Source organism: Lissotriton vulgaris, chromosome 2_2 (assembly GCF_964263255.1).
Source record: "Lissotriton vulgaris chromosome 2_2, aLisVul1.2, whole genome shotgun sequence".
Lineage (NCBI taxonomy): Eukaryota > Metazoa > Chordata > Amphibia > Caudata > Salamandridae > Lissotriton > Lissotriton vulgaris.
Genome location: NC_141688.1, coordinates 165,005,370 through 165,028,212, shown reverse-complemented (window position 1 = coordinate 165,028,212; position 22,843 = coordinate 165,005,370). Strand labels below are relative to the sequence as shown.

Here is a 22,843-nt window from a genome sequence, read left to right as displayed (position 1 = left end):
CATGAATGAGAACAAGCACAGGAGAGTTAGTGGCCGCATATGCCGTGACCACTGATACTGAAGTCATAGAAACACAGAGAATAGACACATTGTCAGCACAAGCAGCAGAGCTCATCGCTCTGACACAAGCCTGCAAAAGAGCCAAGAACTTGAAAGTGAACATATATACAGATTCACAGTATGCATTCGGTGTTGTTCATGATTTCGGAGTGTTATGGAGGGAGAGAGGTTTCCTGACCTCTCATGGGGCTAAAATTCAGCACGGTCCGCTTATTCAGGCTCTGTTAGAAGCAATACATTTGCCTACAGCCATAGCTATCATGAAATGCAAAGCACACACCAAAGTTACAGACACCATTTCCCAGGGCAATGACCTGGCAGACCGAACAGCTAAACTTACAGCCCAGACGCCAACAGACACGACAAAGACGGAGGTGCCATTACTGACAAAACACATGACAGTCAAGGATCCTTCACAAGATGTACTCGACATACAGATACATGCCACTCCAGACGAAATAAAGAAATGGACTGAACAAGGAGGGGTCCAGACTGACCAAGTTTGGATGACTAAAGGCAGAGCTACATGGTTCCTCCCAGACTCTATGGTACAAGTCATCATAAATACAGCACATAGTCCAGCACACTTAGGAGAAAAGGCAATGCTAGACAGCTTACAGAATATCTGGTTTAACAAGCACCTACGTGCAGCAGCGAAACAGAAAGTGCTTACCTGTATGATCTGTTGCCAGTTCAATCCAGGTAAAGGCATTCCAGTGGAACAAGGCGGATTTCATCCTCCTGACCATCCTTTTGAAGTCCTCCAGATGGATTATATCCAAATGGACAGATGTAGAGGTTATAAGTATGTCCTGGTAGCTGTATGTGCACTATCTAGATGGACAGAAGCGTACCCAGTCCCAGATTATACTGCAGTGACCACCGCCAGGCAACTGGTGCGTGAGTTTTTTCCCCGATATGGATTGCCTCGTGTCGTGTACTCAGATAATGGCCAGCCCTTTTCCTCTGAATTAATGAAACAAGTATCCCTTCTGTTAGGATACCAGTGGAAGTTTCATTGTGTATGACACCCTGAAGCAGCAGGACTTGTCGAGCGTCATAATCAGACACTTAAGACGAAATTAGCAAAAGTTTGTGCAGAAAAAGGCGTGGATTGGATGGTAGCCATGCCGGTTGCCCTCTTTTACATGCGTATGGTAGCTCATTCCAGAACAGGCCTATCTCCTTACAAAGTGGTTTTTGGTAGACCACCGAATATGTGGGGTACGCCTATGCCTAAGAAAATTACTGATGTTGACAGTAACATGCTGACAGATAACCTGGCTTCCTTGATGTCTGCACTACTTTCTTGGCGTTCACAGGTTGCCGCCGCCTTCCCTGACAACACTCAAGTCAAGGAGCATACCATCGTCCCTGGTGACCATGTATACGTTCGTAACTTTGATCGATCAAGCCCCCTTGAGCCGCACTGGAAAACACCGAAACTAGTACTGCTCACCACGAGGACTGCCGTCAAGGTCGAGGGACACAAGGGATGGCTGCATGCCCAACACTGCAAGAAATTCTTTGGAGATTCTGGAACTTTGATAAAGACTAAAGACATTACAGACTCTAAGCCTCTTTACTAGAAAAGACTCCGCAACAGGAATATAGGTCTAAGTTACGATCTAGTAAGTCAGACAGCGTTTAATTGTTTAAGTCCACTTGGTGGTGAATCGGTTAGACAGGTTCCTGACATGTATAAGATCGTAGACCAGAATAGCAAAAAGAGCAAGATGAGAGAGAAATACTGCAAGATATTACGCAGTAGATGTATAGTAACTCTGATTTTCATGTCACTTTTGTGCATCACTATTATGTGTATCAGCTTGACGCTACATGTTTTCTTTCCTCCTCTTTCTTCAGGTATACACTTCCCCATTAATAACACTGCAGAACATGCATTTAGTGATCTGCCACCTCATGAATTGTCATATCGACTAGCCCTGCACAACAATACTTTTATTCGAATGTTGCACCGTTCTCATCAGACCAGCAATGCGACAGATTGTTGGGTATGTGGCCAACTTCCACCTTTTCAAAAGACAAAAGGGGTACTGCCCTTTTTCCCTTTTCCGTTCTCGTACAATGGTTCGTGCGGAGCATGGTTTGACTTAATGACATCACTAGACAGAAAGTCCACAGTTTCCAATGACTAATGGATATGGGGAGATTTGAATAAAGTAATGAATGAGGCATGTTTTCCAGACGAAGACGGACTTCCCCAAAGGAAGGGGACCGATTTAGAAACTGAAGAGTACGAGCAAGGAAATGCTTCCCTTAACTTCATGATCTTGAATGTTCAGCCCAAGAAAAATGTAGGTCCACCGTTTATAAGAGTTCTACCAGTAAAAGGTGATTTGTGCGTTAGAAAGAAAGGATCAGTACATTTGGGACACAGTGAATGTAATACTGTAGTCGAGTTTAATGATCAAGGAAAGTCTTCCTTCAACACATCTCGCCATTCCTATTTCATTTGCGGTCAGACAGCCTATACATATCTGCCCTTAGACTGGGGTGGAACATGATATATATCGTTCCTTCTGCCCCCTGTCTTTCTAGCCCCATCCCATTATCATCGAGATTTACGATTAGAGTATGTTAGACACCGGAGAGAGACCGATTCCTCCATGATTGATCAGACAGAGACAGCTTGGGAGCAATATACAGATTTCAATAGAGGATTATTCTTTTTCATAGGTCCCATCCAAAACAGTAAACTAATACGCAGGTTAACAAGAACTCTAAAAAGCAGTAGTAAATGAGACTGCATCTGCTCTGGCTAACTTGACGGAGGAGCAGTCCGCCATGAGACTTGTTGTTCTTCAGAATCGTCTTGTTCTTGACGTCATCATGGCAGAGAGGGGCGGGGCTTGTAGAGTGATCGGCTCCAGTTGTTGCGTGTTTATTCCTAATAACGCGCCATCCGTGTATGCAGCAATAACAAGGCTCCACAAGATTGCTCACGAGATACATAAAGACCCTGGCACATGGACTTGGTCCGGTTGGCTCTGGAGTGTAATATCAGCATGGGGATGGAAAGTATTGTCATTCTTAGGAATGATTCTGCTTATGATATTCAGCTGCTGTCTCTGTCTGCAATGTGGCCCGGCGATTTGCGGCTTGTGTGCCACTGCCTGTATTCCCCATCCACATATACAAAAGAAAAAAGACAAACAAATGATGCTGTATGATCAGATATACGGTCTCATGAATATAGATGTGTCCTGAAGGGCACAGCTCGGGACATGGAGGGAATGAGGAAATAGAAATTTTATATGGCCAATGTGTCCCCTGCGTGTACCCCACGTTTAGTGCATGTGCATGTCACCCATGCATTTTTCCCTCTCATGCCTGTAATAATAATGCCCCTGTATTTTCGTCCCACATTAGAATGTCAGTTACCAAGTCCTCCATGAAAGAAATGTTAATTCTGCACAGAGGCCTATGTTGCCAATGTATTTGCATGGTGCACGTTTAATAAAAGTCGAGATTAACCCGTTTTGTGGCTCAGCCTGAGCCTCAGGTTTCTTGCCTCCAGACACTCTGAAAGCTGCAGCTCAGCTACATATCCCTGACCTTTCGCATACTTCTGGCCCAGCCCGGCCTGTCAAGACAGTATTTTGCACACAGTTATCTACTTGCTCCACAGAATCACATTCCTGCTTAGTGAAGAAGGTAAACAGAACCCCGTCTGCAGAGATAGAGCCCAGCCTTCCTGTCTCCGTTTAAGTGATTTGCAGAGCTCGCATCCATAGAAAGCCCATGGTCCCCACGCAATTTACGAAGAAATATATGCACACACTGGCTCTTAGTGATGAGCAACCTTTGCTCGAGCGACCTTTACTTCAGATAATACATCCTCCAAACTCAAGATATCAGATAATACTAGTCGCGCAGGTCGCCCTGACACTCAAGGCTTCTCTACTAGATCGAAAGTCAGCTCCCCCCAGCTTCCCCAGTTACACGTTAATTGCACGTCATGACCAAGTTACGCACACAAGTAGGGTAAAGGTTCCAACTGACCATGCAGACCCCCTCCATGTATCCACCCACCTATGACTCACCTATGACTCCTCAAGTGAACGCCCATGTGTACGCCTTCTTACACGCCCTTTTGCACGCCCATGTGCTCTTATCTCTCTCTTTCACTTGCTCCGCCTTCTCTATGCAATGCAATGTATGTTTAAAGTATAAATATTGTACTCTGTGAATAAAGTTCAGATGAAGACCCTTCCTGAACCTTAGTGGTGATGGAACCTGATTCTCCCTTAACTCGAGTTACTGAAATAAAGCCCTTTTGAATCGGACACCACGGACTCTGCCTCTAATTATATGCATGACCCATTGTTTAAGTATAGAAATTCCGACAGGCTAATATTTTATTTACCACAAAGGGGTGAGATAGGGAACAATTTTTTTAGACCTTGACTAAAACATTTATTTTGTGTTTGTGGCCTTGATACTACTGGTAAGTATTATAATCACAAAGAAGGGGCGAGGGTTAAAGACAATTTATACTCCGCCACCCCGAGACCCCCGAGAGAACATTAGTGTACACACGAAAGGGGTGGGAAGAGTCAATATTAATACCGTATATACTAATATGGTAAAGAATAGAGTCAGCCCCAATAGGGCATATCGCTCTATTTGGAAAAACTGCCCTCACTCACATACCGAGGTATGTGACATGCTTCATCATCGGGCCTGCTTACAATACGCCCTGGTGTACCCCACACAGGACGGAGCATAAGGGGGGGGGGAAAAATAATAAATTCCACTTAACACAACATATAATCAAACAAACTGGACAGACACAACACTTAATACAACCACTGTGGTGAAAATAGTGCAAACACCTTGTGTTTTCAAAACCGAAAAGTGCGACAAAGAAATAGTGCAGTATAGGGAGTGAATTTAAGACTGGTTAAAGGTGTCAACTAGAAAAACAACTTTATTAAACGTTACTTGGCACCTCTACCAGGATTAAAAAGCTGAATAAACAGAGGATGGGAAAATGCCTTCAGGAAGTAATTAGGAACCTCAAGGCTTCCCTCCTACCACTGCCAGAGTCAACATGTTTCGACCGCTCTTGATGCACCTGTATGGTCACTCCGGTCTTCGTCAGGACCGTCGCATTCGGTTTCTCTCGGGGTCCCCCCGTAATCTGGGGGAAAATTATTACCCCTACAGGGAGGTAGGTCCGAGGGATCCTAACCAATCCTGTATAATCTGTGGAGAGTATCCCCTTGAGTGCGGGAAAACAATCACTGTGGCAAAGAAAAAGAACAAAGGGGGCGAATAAGGACCCTTATGTATATCCACCCTTTCCAACTTTCAATAATGTACTTTTTGGCCACTAAATGGTGTGTCTGATGATTTTTAGAAAGCCCCAGATGCATGGTCGTGCATAGGCTATTAAAAACAACCTTCAGAATCCCTGTATAGTCTGTGGATCTTTAGGCATGCATCCCTTTTAAATAAACCATTTGACTTTCTTAGTACAGACAGCAGTCCTAAGTACTAAGAAAACACTATATACAGTACAAAAACCGATTCCAAACACCATCAACCAAACCTGTTGTAGAATCCCCACTGTGGGTGTAGCACACTGTTAATTGTGTACACTACTGGTAAGTCCCTACTTATCATTCAAATTATCCACTTTCCATCCGCTGGTATATAAAGCACCAGAAGTAGGCTACCATTTCACCAGTAAATAAAGTAGCAGAGTCTAGCAAATTTTACTTGTATCATACTGAGGCAATACTGGATAAACTAGGAGGTCTTACATATTTTAGAAATTATCAGAGCTGACAGGACTTCTACTTAGATGAGGGTAAAACAAAAGTTGATTGAAATTGAGTTCTAGTAGCTGACACTCACAACAGTCCATCAGATTGGTCCACACATTCAAAGGACAAGTGCATCATGTACTATTATTGCACTTGTTTTGCTTTCCCTATAAACATCAAAGGGTGTCACCTTGTGTTGATATTGTAGTGGTGGCAGGATACTATTCTCATCTACTGATGCTGCTGCTCACTCTCGCATGCATCCTTTCAAGTGGCCTAGTACTTACTAACTCATCCATCCAGAACCACCTACTAGAACTCACTCGCATAATAAAAAAGGCACATAACTACCACATTCAGTGACTCACCCACCCACACAACCCCACACAAACATGACCATCATGTACCAAGCACTTTCACATGTCAAAACGAATGCATGACATCAGTATATCCTGTATCCAATACTCCTGCCCAAAATTACCGTATTTTGAGTAATCAAGAGTGATATAAGGGATAAAGCACCCCATCCCGTACATTACAAGGATACTGCAAGTCACTGAGGAGTTTCAGAACAATATAGAGAAACAAATCTAGCTTTTCTCTATCTAACCAAAGCAGAAAATAAACATATTCTCTCTGCTCATCATTGTAAGCAATTAAAATAGAGCAAAAAAAAGCAATGTTCTCTTTTTTGCCTTAAACAGCTGCTTTAATTCTGCTCAGCGACCTGACCTGCCTTTCACCTCAGCTGATGACCTTGGCAGATAGCATTGTAACATCAGAACTTGCCTGTAATAACCTTATAATAGTCCAGTTCAGACTTCTTGTCTTTATAATTGGCAACTTGGTGTGTCACAAGTCACCGATCATAAAGAAATTAGTGACTGCCATTTATACAGTGATTATAAAATCCCATATGTTATGGTAGTATTATTAAATTGCATTAATATTATTGTGGGAATTCATTTCTTTGTAATAGGTCTCTCCTGATTTCTTGCACTACATAGACCCTATTTTCGAGTATTATATCATACCTCTTGAACCCCAAATGAAAATACTAATAGTGATAGATTCCATGGTATTGTAGGTAAAAGTAAATATATGGAAATACTAATTGAGTTGATAGCTTGGTCAATTTTAGACCTGATAGCTTTAGGGTGGTCTTCCTCCAAACATTTTGCCTTCATCCTCCATTTTTGCAGATTTTGCTACCTTAGGACTCTGCACTTTACCACTGCTAACCAGTCCTCTAAACACGGTAAATTTGGCTTACACCGAACTGGCACATTTACTTTACTTGTATGTCCCTAGTAAAGTGGTATTACATATAACAAAGGCGTGTAAATTAAATGCTATGAGTTGGTCTGCAGCACTTCTTGTGACACACCCACTTAAATAGATTATCAACATGTTTCAAGCCATCCATTGCAGCCTGTGTGCAGTTTCAAACTGTAATTTTGACTGGCGAAATAAAAATTTTGCCTGCCTAAACTTTTTTTTTTAATATATATGTTACCCCTGGGGTAGGTCATAAAGCAGGGTGTAGTGTATTTAAATAGTTGGACGTTCACTTTTAACTTTTACATGTCCTGACAGGGAAAATCGCCTAAATTCATTTTTCACTACTGCAAGGCCATTCTCTCCCACAGGATAACATTGGGTTAACTCTTTACATGAAATAAGTCATAATTGTCAATTTGGAACACGTATAAATGATCAGTTTGGTGTCTAAAGAATTGTAATTTAAAGCCCTCTTTAAAGGTAAAGTCAGATTTAATTCATAATACTGACAGTACCACCTTAGGAAAGATGGCATTTTCTTGTCCCAACCATTTGGTGTCTGCAGCCTGTATCCACATAGGTGCAGCTGGCCATTGGTCTCTGTGAATTGTTCCCAGAGAGTGGAACAAATGTTAATAGATGTTTGCAGGATGGGCCTTCTATGACTTGATAAAGGAGAGGACTTGTCACCTACCATACATACAAATCACTAAGGCACTGCCTAGGCACATTTACAAAGGGTTTGACACTAGTGTTTTGTGATTCCAGACAACCTGAGGCCAGGGCAGGAAGGCAGGAAATTCAAATTCTGGAAGCTACTCCTACTTCATGCTGGCAACAGGTATAAATAATAGACCCTCACACCCAGCTCTTCAGTACAAGTCCATATCTATGGATGACTCAAAAGGACTTTTTTTCTGCTCTACAAGAATGACAGCTACTCTTTTTCCTTGCTTACCTGCTGCCTGAGTGAAGGAACTGGACCTGCATCTTGATCCTAGGAGCACTAGAGTGACTCAATGGCTAGTTGGCTTATCAGAGCCGCAGGGACAGAAAAGGCTCCAAGCCCCATGAATAGTAAATACACTCACACATATACTCTGTCTGCTGTGAGTCCTAACCTCCAAGTGGTGTCACCTAGTACTAGACCCTTGGAAGTAGACCTGAAGGTTCTCTGCCAGCCCAGCTGTGGTCCTGTGGTCAAAAACGATGCAGCACAATGCTTCTCCTTGCAGCTCGGCTTCCGAACTAGCGATATGTAAAGCATCTCCAACACAGTACATCACATCGCAGCCCTCAGTCGCCTCAGTACTGCCACCATGCAACGCATCCTTGACACAGGCTTTCACATCACTCGTCGATAGCCTTCTCAACATCAATGCAGGGCCTCACATCACAGCCTTGCAGTTACTCTGAACCACCACTCTGTGATGCATCCTCGACCTGGGATCTCAAACGCTCTGCAACCAGGATTTTAGGTACTCAATCATCTGGCCTAGCTTGGTCCCTGTATAGGCCCAGCAGTCCATCGCGCTCGGCCTGAACTTGAGACTTTGTCCCGGTTCAGCGTGAGAAGATAACTACAGTTGGCACTAAGGGATTCAAGGCACTATTTTTATTGAACACTTTTGAACACTTTGACATTGTAATTAGTCAAATATTTCATTACATTTTGCTCTATTTTTCTAAATTGGTGAGGAATTTTTTTTGTCTTATCTTTTCACTTTATTACTGTTTAAAGTGCTGTATAAATACTTTACAAATTCCCTTTAAAATAAGCCTGACTGCTTTGTGCCGAGTTAACTGAGGGTCTTGTACAAGTAAATTTAGGCTTTGCTTGTGACTTCACCCTGATAGAAATAGCGGCTAGTTGTTGAGTAGGGTTTCATCCCCTCAACACCCCCCCCCCCAGATTTCCAAAATTCCAATATCCATTTACAATAGATGGAAGGGATTCCTAATATAGAAGCCCCTCTAGAATTTCTTTATTATTGTCGAGTTGTGACATCTCTAGGCACCTGTAATAAAGAAATTACCTAGCTGCCCAGTTGTACTTTGTTATTAGAGAAGAGTTGTGATGTCACAATGCTGCTATCAGAGCTGCAAGCCAAAGAGATAGTCAGTTCACAGCTGCAGTTTAAGCAATGAAAATCAGATTTTTTTTTCATTCCTAGATTTGTTTTCCTAAAATGAAGAGTGATGAGTAGAAAAAAGATATTTATGGCAACATGTTTATTTTTTTCCACAAGGTTTATGACAGTAATGGTATCATCTTTGCATATTTATACACCTCCTGAGCCACAGCACTTAAATTAACATAGTTCTAACACATTTTCAAACCAATTAGGAACTCGTCTTTAGTGTGGTTTTTTTGCACTATAGATTCAACTTGTATTCATCATGTCGGCAAACATAATAATGATTTCAAATGAAAACTCAAGGCACCAACAATTGCATTGCTAGCAATAAAATACCTTCTGCCAAATGTTAAACTGATATTGCAAATCACAAACTCTGTCACAAAAGTGATGGATATCCTGTCCGCCATATTACAAGTGCCATAGGACACAATGCCCACACTGAGGGCCTGATCTAGATCTTAGTGGATCAAACGTAATGGATATCCCACCACCCGTATTACAAGTGCCAAAGGGTCTAAGGAGAAGTGTGGCTCACTGGTTAGAGGAGGCAGACCTGGAAGAAGAGGTCAGCCTGGGACCAGGGTTCAATTCCCATCTCGGCGGGGTCTTGAGTCCTAAAATGTCCATGACTCAAAAATTCTCGCTCCGGTGCCTACTCGATTCACGGGTTCACACTATGCGACTCTGGGCAATAGCTTGCTTAATCTTCACAATGGCCCCTCGCGGCGGGATGCCTGGCTTTCACCTTGCGGATACCCTGCCGGGGTTACCTCACAGGGGAATACCAGGACGGTTTCCCTAAGCAAGCGCTTAGAGACCGGTTGGTGATTTGCGCTATATAAATTCCTGTACATTTACATTTACATTTACTTGTAACACAGCGGACAGGACATTCGTCACATTTATGACGGAGTATCCCATCCGCCACATCTAAATCAGGCACTCAGAGTGTCCCTTGTTCCCCAAATGTCACAGAACTCATCAGTGATTTTCAAGATCTTTATGATGTACAGTACAGAGTACCTTATCCCATATATTAAAATATAATTTTGGAAAAGTGTCAATTATTCTCATATAAGTGAATGCAAGCAAATATTCCCTTTATTGTCAAATTGAGAAGCTTTACAAATCAAATTAGGGTACATTAGCTCTACATATATGAACGTACAAGAGTTTGGTTCACTACACGACTCAGTTTATTAACTTGAATTGGAACGCCACAGTTTAAATTTGTAGAGATACTCTCCTCTGGCCAGCACCGGTTAATTGATGCAATTTGTGCTTTTGTGCTCGGTAGTATCATGTAGTTGGAATACTCAACTGTATCCAGTTTGGCTCTGAAATTCCAACTATCCATAACTTACGTGCTTTGAGGCATGCATCTACTACCATAATGAAATGTGCACCTTACAATGCTGAAATGCTTACATCTTAATAATACATCTTAAGGAGAAAAATGGAGGTAGTGTTTTTTAAGGTACCATGCAAAACAAAAAGGCCCTTACCTTTGCTTCTGACCTAACTCCAAGAGATTCTGCACATCGCTTTTAGCCGATGACTTGTCATTTTTCAGAGACTGAAAAGGACAGAAAATATTGGATTGGTTAGTATATAGGTATAATGGTTCCTAGGTGTGCATATTAAGCAAAAAAATAATAATGCTTCAAGTTCATTCTATTTGGCGATATAATTTAACCTTTCCTAAAAAATAGACACACCCTGGGTGATTTTAAATGAGATAGAGATAATTATTTTTGTATTTTTTTAAGAGGTAATACACAACCATAATTCATATAAAATTAGCAGCAGGCGTAAGAACAGTAGATAATGACAGGATACAGGGTTCAATCCGACCAATTATTGTCCTCTTGAACAGATCAAATATCAAGATTCAAAGCACACAAGAAATAGGGAAAACCAGGGGTCTAAATTCTACAATGAGCAGCAAGAGTGGGTGATGTATTACAGATCGCATATGATAATAAAGTGTAGATCCTCAGTATTTACCTTGAAGGCTTGATTGGGTACGGCAATATTTAATAGTGCAACAAACAGATACAGTACTAAGGAACATGGTGTTGGGTTATCATCAAACTTATAAAAAAACAGAGCTCCTTCTCCTGAGTTTTGTGAATCGTAGGTGGTGTTAAAATCCCAAAGGGGACGTTTACATCAATGGGAGTTTGTTCCTATAACAATCTATTGATTATTAAATACGATGTTTGTATGTTTGTGTAAACAATGCTAAAATAGTATCTTTTAAACATTGAAAGATTTGTATACAGTGCTGACTTTCTGCAAAAACGAATGTGTATATGGTTTTTATACAAAAATGTGTTGTTATTAATTTGAAAAGTTTACAAATAAATGAATGACATTTTTAAGGAAAAGTTTTTTTGTGTATATGATGTTCTTCATGGTACTCTTGGGCCCGACATATACTTAGTTGTAAATTTGGTAACCCGTGCAATATTGCAATCCATCCCATTGATGTAACGTGTTAAAATCCCTTTGGGATTTTAACACCACCTACGATTCACAAAACTCAGGAGAAGGAGCTCTGTTTTTTTATAAGATTGTTGACCCAATCCTTTTCCTGTCAGAAAGGGTAGCTCCCTATTCACATCTTTTGGGTTATCATCAAATACATCGGAAACTGAAAAATATTTCAGTATGATTAGATTTGTGCAGAGTCGTAAAGTGTATATTCTTGTTCAGACCTTATACAGTTAGCAGCAAGAGTGGAAAGTGCATTATATATCACATATGTTAATAAAGTGTAAACCTCGGTATTTATCAAGATGGCTCAGGTACAATAGTGCAATCGATAGAGAAAGTACTAAAGATTATCATCAAATAGATCAATTACTGCTAAATATTTCAGTGCAATCAGGTTCGTGCAAAGTCTTAAAGTGAATATTATTGATTATTCCAGCCCCTTCCAGTTGGAGACGTCTTTTTCTTTTGTTTTGTTTTTTAAAACAGATATTTACATTTTTGTAAAATACAGAAACACTTTGCATTCCTAAAGCCTTCAGCATCAACAAAAGTGGAAGATATGACTGAAACAATAGTAAAATGCAAGATCCTAGTAATTACTTATGTGGATCACGATATGGCAGTATAAAACCAGTTTCTTATTATAGAGTGCTTAGGGGGGGATTTTTCAAGCTTTTGCACCGTGTTTGCATCACAAAAGTGAAGCAAAACGACGCAATCTTTTTTTTGTAATTTACTTTGCAGCGCTAAGCAAGTTTAGCACTAGAAATAAAGTAAAAGTAATGCGAAGCTGTGCATTGCACTTCTTCGCGTTACTTTGAGCCATGGGGCCAGGCCAAGGCTGGTGCATGGGCGTTCCCATGCACCACCCTTGGCCTGGCACCATGGCTCAAAGTAAGTTATGTTCCCTCCCTGTCGCGCAATGCAGGGAAGCGTCGTGGGGGTTTGGGCTGCGTGACTTTTTCGTAAATCTCCTCCTTAGTCTCAATTATTGCAAAAGTAGATCAAATACAATAGTTGTTACCATACACCTGGCTATACCAGAGTTGTGGAAAGAAACAAAGTACTGATCCTGATAATATAATTATGCTCCTTATGCGATGATCATTAAGTCATAGTGAATTAAAAAAATATTTAATATACTTAAAAATCAGTGAACTTTAACCTCCAAACCCTGAATTCCATATAGTGTTACAGGAGGAAATATTTAGAATGTCACTTCAAGTTGGGCCATAGGCTAGGAAGAGCCTATACCTCTCCTTTGAGTGATGTTCAAACAACCAGAAGAGCGTAAAAACCACTCCCACTAGTGAAAGAGTAGAGTGTCTGCCTTGTACGCTATTCTGACAGGTGATCTCCATGGTGCTGAGGCACAAAATATCGAGTACAAAATATCCACTTTCAAAAATATTGAGTCAAAAATATTGTGGCATGAAAATACTGCCTGCAAGAATATCGTTGTCCAGAGTAAATAATAATAATAATAATAGGGGCATTTATAGAGCGCCTGGTTACGCACATTGGCGTGTCCCCGCGCTATAGTGAATGGGAGCGACAGAATCATAGCAACCAACCCTGGCATTAGTCTACCAGCCAAAAAGGTTGGTGTTGGGTTTACCTCTAAATCTAGACTCTGAAGCCTCGAGGCGCAGTTCCAATGGGAGTTTGTTCCAACTTTTGGCTGCCTGGAACCTGAAGGACCTACCCCCCATGCGTACCTTTTTTACTTTGGGGATCTTCAAAAGCCCCGAACCAGAGGATCTGAGGTCTGAGGTGGCTCATATCGGGTAATCAGGTCTTGTAACGGTTGTGGTGCCTTACCGCCAATGATGCGATGGCACTTGCACAGAGCCTTAAACTCGATTCTGCTCCTGACTGGGAGCCAGTGAAGCACCTGAAGCGCTGCCTTCGAGGCCGATCTCCTGGGTAGCCTCAAGATCAGGCGTGCTGCGGCGTTTTGTAACACCTGGAGGCGGTCAAGGCTCTTTCCTGTGGCGCCCAGGTAGAGGAGGTTGCCATAGTCCAGTCGCGCTGTTACGAGGGCATGCACCACTGTCTTTCGGGCCTGCGTGGGAAGAAGCTCAAGAACCTTCCGTAGGCTTTTCAGGACACCAAAGCAAACCCCCACCACCCTATTAATCTGGAGCCCAAATGTTAGGTCAATATCGAGCCATACACCCAAGTTTTTGGCTTCCTGACATGGTATAGGTGCGGACCCCAAACATGATGGCCACCATGCCGATGACCACACCGACGGGCCCCCCCACCACGAGCACCTCCGTCTTGCTGCCATTCAGCCTCAGGCAGTTGGTCGACATCCAGGATGCAAGCTCTTGCATGCATACTCTGAATCTGTCCGCAGCAAGACCAGGAGCGCGCGATAGGGAGATGACCAGCTGCGTGTCATCGGCATAGGACACTATGCGCAGCCCATGGCCCTCCACTATGGTAGCCAGTGGGGAGACATACAGGTTAAATAAGGTTGGGCTCAGGGACGAACCCTGTGGTACGCCCTGACCCAAATCGACCATTCTAGAGTAGTGGTCCCCCTGCCTGACCTGAAAGCCTCTGTCTACCAGAAAGGACAGGATCCATTTTAGCGCAGCTTCTGAAATGCCACCTTTATTCAGACACTGTAGCAAGGTGGCATATGCTACAGTGTCGAATGCTGCGCTTAGATCCAGAAGGATCAGGGCCATAGTTTGACCCTCATCCACCCCTTGTCTAATAGTCTCGACCGCCATCAATAGGGCCGACTCAGTGGAGTGGCGGGCCGGAATCCGAACTGAGTGGCATGAAGGAGATTCGCTTCCTCCACAAATTCCATAAGCTCGATATTCCCAACCTTCTCCGCTACTTTGGCCATAGAGGGTAGAAGTGAAATGGGGCGGAGGCTCTGCAGTTTCTCAAAGCTGATGTTTGGCTTTTTTTGTATGGGAAGCACTACCGCCTGTTTCCACCCAATAGGTCCCAAAGGAAACATCTAACAAATGCCTAATATAGTACTCCAAAGTCACTAAGCTTTCCGCAAGCCGCTTGGACGATGTGGGGTCCCTAGGGGAGCCTGATTTTACAGATCTACAGATCTGTATAAGCGTCTCTGGGGAGGGGGTGGTGAGGTTTACCAGACCGTGCTGACCCCTAACTTCCCCCGCCGCTTCAGCGAATTCAGACCCTGTTGTCGTTTGGCGCGGGAAGGATGAATACATTTTAGCAACTTTTTCTGCGAAAAAATCTGCAATGCAGTTGCACACATCCACAGAGCAATCCCCCGATACCACGGAGGACTTGGCTACCGAGATAGATTTATATAGTTTAAAGAGTTCCTTCGCAGAATTCTCCGCGTCCCTAATCTTCTCTGCGCAGTAGGCTGCTTTAGCCTTCCTAATCTGCCCGTGATATACCCTCCTCATCACTAGGTGATCCTGTTTAGCCTGGGTCGTAAAAGCCACCCTCCACTGCCTTTCAGAGCGCTTACACTTCCCTTTAGCCAATCGCAGTTCCTCATTGTAGGATGTATGACATTACAACGCATGCTTTTACCACGCATGCTTTTACAACGCAAGTATTACAACGAAAACCTTTACAACGCATAGCACTTTGGGGTGCTGGATAGTGAATAGTTGAATTTACTATTCCAACTCCAGTCCCCGTGGACACTAGGGTAGGTGTTGGATAGTAAATTAAATCTATTCCCTATCCTAAAGCGCCCCCCAGCGCAATGCGTTGTAATGGTTTGCGTTGTAATAGTTGCGTCGTAAAGGGACTGCGTGGTAAAAGTTGCGTTGTAGAGGATGTTCCCCCTCATTGTACCATGGGGCCGTTCTCTGTGTGCGGCGCCCGCCTTGGTCTGACAGAGTGGGGCCGTGGAGTCAAGCGCCTCTATAATACGCTTGTCCAGATTACTGCTTGCTGTTTCCACAACCACCCCGCCCGGTCTCCCTCCTTTGGTGAGTGCCTCCTCAAACCTTGTCTGAAAGAATTTTGCACACTTCTGGCTTAAATAGTTAAGGGGTGCCTGTTCCATTATTCTCGTGCCCGTAATCTGTATCACAAAGGGCACCAGAAAGTGATCTGACCAAGGAACCGGAATAGTGGGTTTAACCTCTACTTCCCTCCAATTCGCAAATATCGGGTCCAATACGTGGCCCTGCTGGTGAGTGGGGGTCTTCACTGTCTGATCCAGCTGGAGGGCCTGCAGTTCCTGACAAAACCCTACCGCCCCTCTGTCCAGGGAGTCTTCCACATGTATGTTTAGGTCCCCTAGCACGAGGAACTTATCTCTACATAGAGCGGCCTCTGTTATTCCCTCTACCAAGCTGGCAGCAAACCTAGGCAGGGGACCCGGAGGTCTATAGATCAAAAATCCCTTCACCGTGGTACCCCCATTCACCCTAATTGTGAAAACACTTGCCTCACTGTCAGTAATCAACATTTGCTCCATTTGACAGCCTAACGGCTGCTTAAATATAGTAGCTAAACCCCCGCCTCTGCCAATAGGCCTGTCCTGCCTGGTCATCACATACCCTTCCGGTAAGGCCGCAATAACATCAGGGTCTGAATCCATATCTAACCATGTTTCCGTGAGGAACAATAGGTCGAGTTGTTTATCCACAAGCTGGTCATAAACATCTAGGTCGTGTTTGCGAAAAGATGTAACATTGAGCAGCCCACAAGCTAAGCTGGTATGCTCCAGCTTTCCCTCCCCTCCTCTGTTGCATACATAGTCGCACTGTTTACAACCTGCACCCTCCTCCACTCTTACGCTGTGTAAGCAAGCATTCGGGGTCTTGGTGCGGATGTTCAGGAGAAGCTCTTTGCTACAGTTCCTTCGGACTCCCTTTTGACCAGGGATCATGGCCCTGGCCCGCGCCTGGCCACGAACATGGTGCAGACGGGCTTACGTATTTACACTCTACTAAATGCAACATACACTCCACATAAAACCACTTAGTGCCACTTAATTACATGCCACATAATTACACTCTACTCAATGCAACATAACACACTCCACATAATACCACTCAGTGCCACATAATTACATTCCACATAATTACACTCTCCTCAATGCAACACAAAAACACTCTGCATAAAACAACTCAGTACCACATAATTATATGCTACATAATTATACTGAACTCAATACAACATACACTCCAAATGATACTACTCACTGACACATAATTACATGCCACAAGATTACACTCTACTAAATGCAACATACACCCACATAGTACCACTGAGTGCCACATAATTACATGCCACATAATTACACTATATTCAATACAACATAAATACAAAACACATAATATCACTCAGTGCCACATAATAACACACCACATAATTATACTGTACTCAATGCAATATAAATACACTCCACATACCAACAATCAGTACCACATAAATACACTCCATGCAATTACACTATACTCAATGTACCATAAATACACTTCACATAATATCACTAATTATCACATAATTACACTCTATCAAATGCAACATAAATACACTTCACATAACATTCAGTGCCACATAATTACACACCACATAATTATACTCTACTTAATGCAACATAAATACACTCCACAACACCACTAAGTAACTCATAATAACACGTCACATAATTACACTCTAATAAATAACACATAAATACACTCCACATAGTACTACTTACTGACACCTAATTAAACACAACATAATTACACTATACTCAATGCAACATAGATACAATCTACAAAATACCACGCAATACCACATATTTACACGTCACATAATTACACTCTGTTTAATGCTAAATACACTACACATAACACTCAGTACCACATAATTACATACAAATAAATTACACTACACTCAATGCAAAATAAATACACTCCACATACCACTCAGGGCCACATAATGACATGCCACATATTTACACTCTACTCATTGCAACATTATACACAACATAGCCAAAACTTCAGGATGAACACATAATGTCCCAAAAGCAAGACATATTGGCTATGCCAATGCTTGTTCGATAAGCCTCCAGTCAGCCAGCATGCAGCTATTGGTCAGCTATAATGCCTCACAGTGTGAGCATTACCCTCTTTAAGTGAGCACCTGAAATGCAAAGGCAGAGAAGAAAAAGAGTTCTTGTTTAACAATCCCCATTGAATGTTCTACACCAACTCCCCATGGACCTATTATGGCACATCTAATTATGGTCCATTCTCAAAAGCAGATTGTGTCTGCTGTAGCAAAAGTTACCCACAACACTGGAGGAGCAGAATCCAAGGCTGTCTTCAGTTATGTGTGCAACATCAGTGGTAATTGCATCACTGTCTTTTAAGCTGCCACCGATGAGTGTAATCTGTCCCTGCCTATTTAATAGTTTTCACTTGCTAATGTGGTTACCTTCCTGCATTTTCTGACATTCCTTTGTTATTAGTTGCAGTCAGTGTATGTACATGCTTCGAAAATATTAGTAACAAGTACTGCTGAATGTAAGTGTCAGTTGTTCGGTCACTCCTCTGGCCCTCCGGGTGCTCCTGGCTGTCAAGGGAGTGCCCCTCTCTACCATCTACTGGCTCAACTCTGCCTCATTGTGAGGAATGGGATTATTGGTTGACTGGGGAACAAGCCATGATCAAGCAACAGTCACCCTCCCTTGCAATGTAAACCACAAAAATTAACCTGTGCTTTACCCAGGGTAGCTTGGCACACAAGTACTCAAACTAAACATGGAGACAACGTGTAAAGTATTCAGGAAGAACACAAACAGTAATTAAACCAATTTAGACAAATAGATTGTGTTTTTAATAATTGACATGAAAACTTCAAAAATCCAAAGAGTGAAACCCGAGATATTGATTTTTTTAAGTTTTCAGTTGAAAGAGCGCCAAACAGCAAAAGGCGCCATCAAGTGATATCTGGTAATGCAGAATCAGGACAAAGTCTAAAGACCAGTCTAACCCCCATGGAGCATGGGCTTACTGCAAGAACCAGGCGTGGCCCACTGAACAATAGTACCTTAGTTAGGGATGAATCGACTTCGAGGATCCTGTTGACGGTGATGATGCAGGGTGCAGACAATTTGATGCGTCGGTTCCGATTCACACATCAGCAGTGCTGTGTCGGCTCCGATGAGTGCAAGGACTACAATTTGGAGTTCTCATTTTGGTCGTTGAGGATGTCGGCGAGGATGTGTAGGGACCGTGAGCTAGCAAGCAGTGTCATGCAGTGGTGGTTCTGAAGGTGATGCATCAACTCTGATCCACTCAGCAGTGGTGATGCGCCAGTTCCCTTTCACGCAATGGCCATGATGTGTGGGTGCTTACCCATGCAGTGTTGGAAGTGTGCAAGATCCAATCCACGCAGTGGCAGTGATGCACAGGATCAACTGGGGCTGCCTGGGCTTTGCTGAAGTAAGCACCTTGGGCCACCCTCCAGGGGGCCATGTCTGAGGTGGCACCACTTGGCTTGCTGACTCACAGATGGCAGAGTCCAGGTTCAGAAGCAGGCGTGTTAGAAGTCTTTTATATCCCTGAGACTTCAGATCAGGAGAACAGCCGACTGGCACTTTGCGTTATTCTGCGTTCCGAGGTCAAGTGATACAGGTACAGTCCTTCCCACCCAGGCATGGAGTGCAGCAGGTCAGCACATTCAAGGCAGCAGTTCTTCCAGAGCAGTTGTCCAGCAGGATGACAGAAATTTAGCAGCACAGCTGTCCTTCTTCCTGGCAGAGTATCCTCAGGTCCAGAAGTATACTGAAGTGATGAGGACTGAAGTCCAATTCTTATACCCGCTTCCACAGAGGTCCTTCCTTTCTGTCCTAGCTCCAGGCAGGAGGGTAAGCCACCCTTTGTACAAGACAGGACTCAGTCTATTCAGGTGTAAGTGAGGCTGTGCCCAGATCCTCCCTCTCATACTGCCAGGATGGCCCATTAAATCACATCTAAGCTGCTATTGTGCGTGGCTGTCCAGGGGGAATACACAAAGCCTAGCATTCACAATCCACAGATGTGTTTCAGATACAGTCTACAGGCACACTGGGCTAAAAGCAGGAAAATGACAGATTACTGAAAACGGCATTGTCAAAATTGTAATGAAAATTAAAGATGAGTTATCCTCACAATTCCATTGGAATTAAACATGACATATTACAGCCTTTCAGTTAGGAATTACAGCTTATTACATGTAATAATGAATCTCCAATGTTATTCTACAGGAGGGGTAGGCCTCACAGTAGTGAAAAAGGAATTTAGGAGTTTTTCACACCAGGACCTGTAACGCTTAAAAGTACATGCCCAAATTTTCTTTACACAACACCCTGCCCTATAGGCTACCTAGGGCCGACCTCAAGGGTTGACTTATAAGGAATAAAGGGGAGTTTAGGGCTTGGGAAGGGGTTTTAAATGCCGAAGTCAACTTCGTAATGTGACATTGCCTTCAGTCTGCAAAGGCAGGCCTGGGACAAGTTTCGTGCTGCTTAATCCAGATTTACTAAAGCTTTGTCACATCACAAAATGATGCAAAGTCAAACAAAGTAAAGCATTTGTTTTTACTTTCCAGTGCACAAATGTATTTGGCATTGGAAAGGTGCCCTCTTTTCAGTGCAAATTCCCCTACTGGGATGTTAGTTAGACCACACACCCATAGTTTCGATACAAAGGTGGATTTACCAAGAAAGCCAAACATACTTTAAATAAAAAATTACACCTGCTTGAAGCAGGTGCTAACAAGTAAACATATTTCATTTCTCAAAAAAACAAACCCACACCTTGCATATGTGGTGAAGTGCACATCACACATAACAGTAATGGCATCCTTCTATGTTTGTCTAGACATAACAGTGTGTACTGAACAGGTATGTTTCCAAAACAAATACTATGCTAAAAAGTGCATATTGACCTCTATGAGGCTCTTTGTCAAGCAAGGCAGCCTTTTAGTGCACCAGCACAGGGGATGGCAGTAGCAGCAGGACAAACTTGGAAGATGTGTCTCTGGAACATATTTTTCCTCTCCTGCAATGCAGGACAGCAACCATGATTACTGAGTCCTGTGAAAAATTAATAACTGCCCCAAAGTTTGTGCCTTTGTGTGCCATTTGCCTCACCTGCCAATGTGCCACACATATCAGCTCTTGCGTCTGTGTCTCCTGAGAATGGATGCCTGGCATGATTTAATCAAAGCAAAGTGTACCAGTGTGGAGCTTAGCAGTCCTAGTGAAGCCTTTTTAAAACAAAATCTATTACAATGACTGCAATTACTTTCAATTTTCAAACCTTGCATTTTAGGAGCCTATCAGACAGGGTGTACAGAAAACATGACCGTCACATGAATAACAGATGAACAAGCAACTTCTCTCTGTACAAAGAGTACCGGAAACTCAGTCCTCCTACAGTATGTGAACCTTGCATATTGTATACAATCAGGAACCATGAGAAGGCATGAGAAGGCAAAGCATAATACTAACATGCACTTATTTATTGGAAATCTGTCAATTCGGTATAGCATGTCACTGATGCATGTTTTCCATCAGGTTAAAGCTAAGGAATCTGACCTGGGACCACTGTTCCCTGTAATGTGCGCGCCTGCGCACCTTTGTCTCACAGAGCATGCAGTGTAATATGAGAAGCGCACACATACAGCTGAGGACAGTTCTGCCACCACTTTTCAAATGTGTGCAGCGCGAAAGGCGGAGGGAGACCACCCGAAGTTCGTCAGCAAGTGGCTCCTACTGCATTTCTTTTGTTTAAAAGGGCTTGGCTGTGGTGCAGATTGTATGCTTTTTTGAAAGTAATCATGTTAATCACAGCGCCCTTGTGCACTGCAATTAACATGAGTACTTTCACAAAGGCACACAATCTGCCCGGCAGCTGTGCCCTATTAACAAATGAAAGGCAGCAAGTCTGCAAGCATGACCAGGTGTTTCTAAAAGCACACGTCCTGCCTGTAGACTAGCTGCATTTCTTTTGATAATAAAGCGGGGCAGATAGTGTGCCATGCTCTATTAACGAATGAATTGCAGCAAGTCTACAAGCATGACGTGTGCGTTCAGGTGCTTCTAAAAGCACAGGCCCTGCCTGTAGACTTGCTGCATTTCTTTTGATAATAAAGGGGGGTAGATTGTGTGACATGCTCTATTAACAAATGAAAGTCTACAAGCATGACGGGTGCTTTAAAACGACCAGAAAGCACACGTCAGGCTTGAAGTCTTCAGAGACGATTTGAAGGCATGGCTGTGGGAGGGGCAGGGGGGAGACACCCTTAAACATACCTAGGAAATACCAGCCTTTCGTCCCGTCTTCACATAAAAGTTGAGTCAAACTTTAGGGTATTAAGACAGTGAACTAACAAGGGTACCTTCAGACAAGCCGGAAACAAAGGCCTCTTACTGTCACAGTTTGATAGCAAAAGGAAGCCATACTTGGGTGAGGTGGGTCTCTCAAGGTCTTGTGCCCAGCGCAACTGCACCTGCTGCTCTATCCACAGTGCATTCAGTTCGGGGAATATATTCTCGATGCCACCCACATTTCCTCACAATAGCTAAAATGATAGTGTTTCCTGTATTAAAACCTTTGCTGCTTTCTAAATTATTTTTAATGTTCTGCATTATAACTTCAGTTAAGAATATCTCACGCTTGACAATAGCATGTTCTATGGAGTAGGGTAAAGTAGGGGATAATTGCTTCACCCAACATGGACAGAAGGATCACATGCACAGAGCTCTCCACTGTTAACCTCCTAGATTGAAGTATGTTGTATAAAAACTTTTGCCCATAACTTTTTTCCAAAGGTTCTAGACTCATAGACCCGGTTTTTGTTGTGGACTTTTGTCTCCATTCTGTGCTCTCCATCCTAGTTCTGGAACCTTTGCCCCCATTTGGTACTCGTTCTGGGGCCTTTGTCCCCTCCTGATGCCGGTTGTGGGACCTTTGTCCCATCTGGTACTGGTTCTGGGACCTTTTCCCCCTCCTAGTTCTGGGACCTTTGTCCCCTCCTGGTTCTGGGACTCTTGTCCAGTGCCGGTTCTGGGACCTTTGTCCTCTCTGGTTCTGGTTCTGAGACCTTTGTCTCCTCCCG

General features: G+C 43.1%; 1 protein-coding gene across 2 annotated transcripts in view; it reads right to left on the bottom strand.

Moving 5' to 3' along the window:
* LUZP2 (leucine zipper protein 2) overlaps positions 1-22,843 on the bottom strand; it is a 1,380,972-nt gene that overhangs the window by 896,848 nt on the left and 461,281 nt on the right. For both annotated transcript variants that reach the window (XM_086959880.1, XM_086959879.1), the window contains exon 3: positions 10,783-10,853. In XM_086959880.1, coding sequence (XP_086816006.1) covers positions 10,783-10,853 — 71 coding nt within the window. The remainder of the gene's footprint in view (positions 1-10,782; positions 10,854-22,843) is intronic.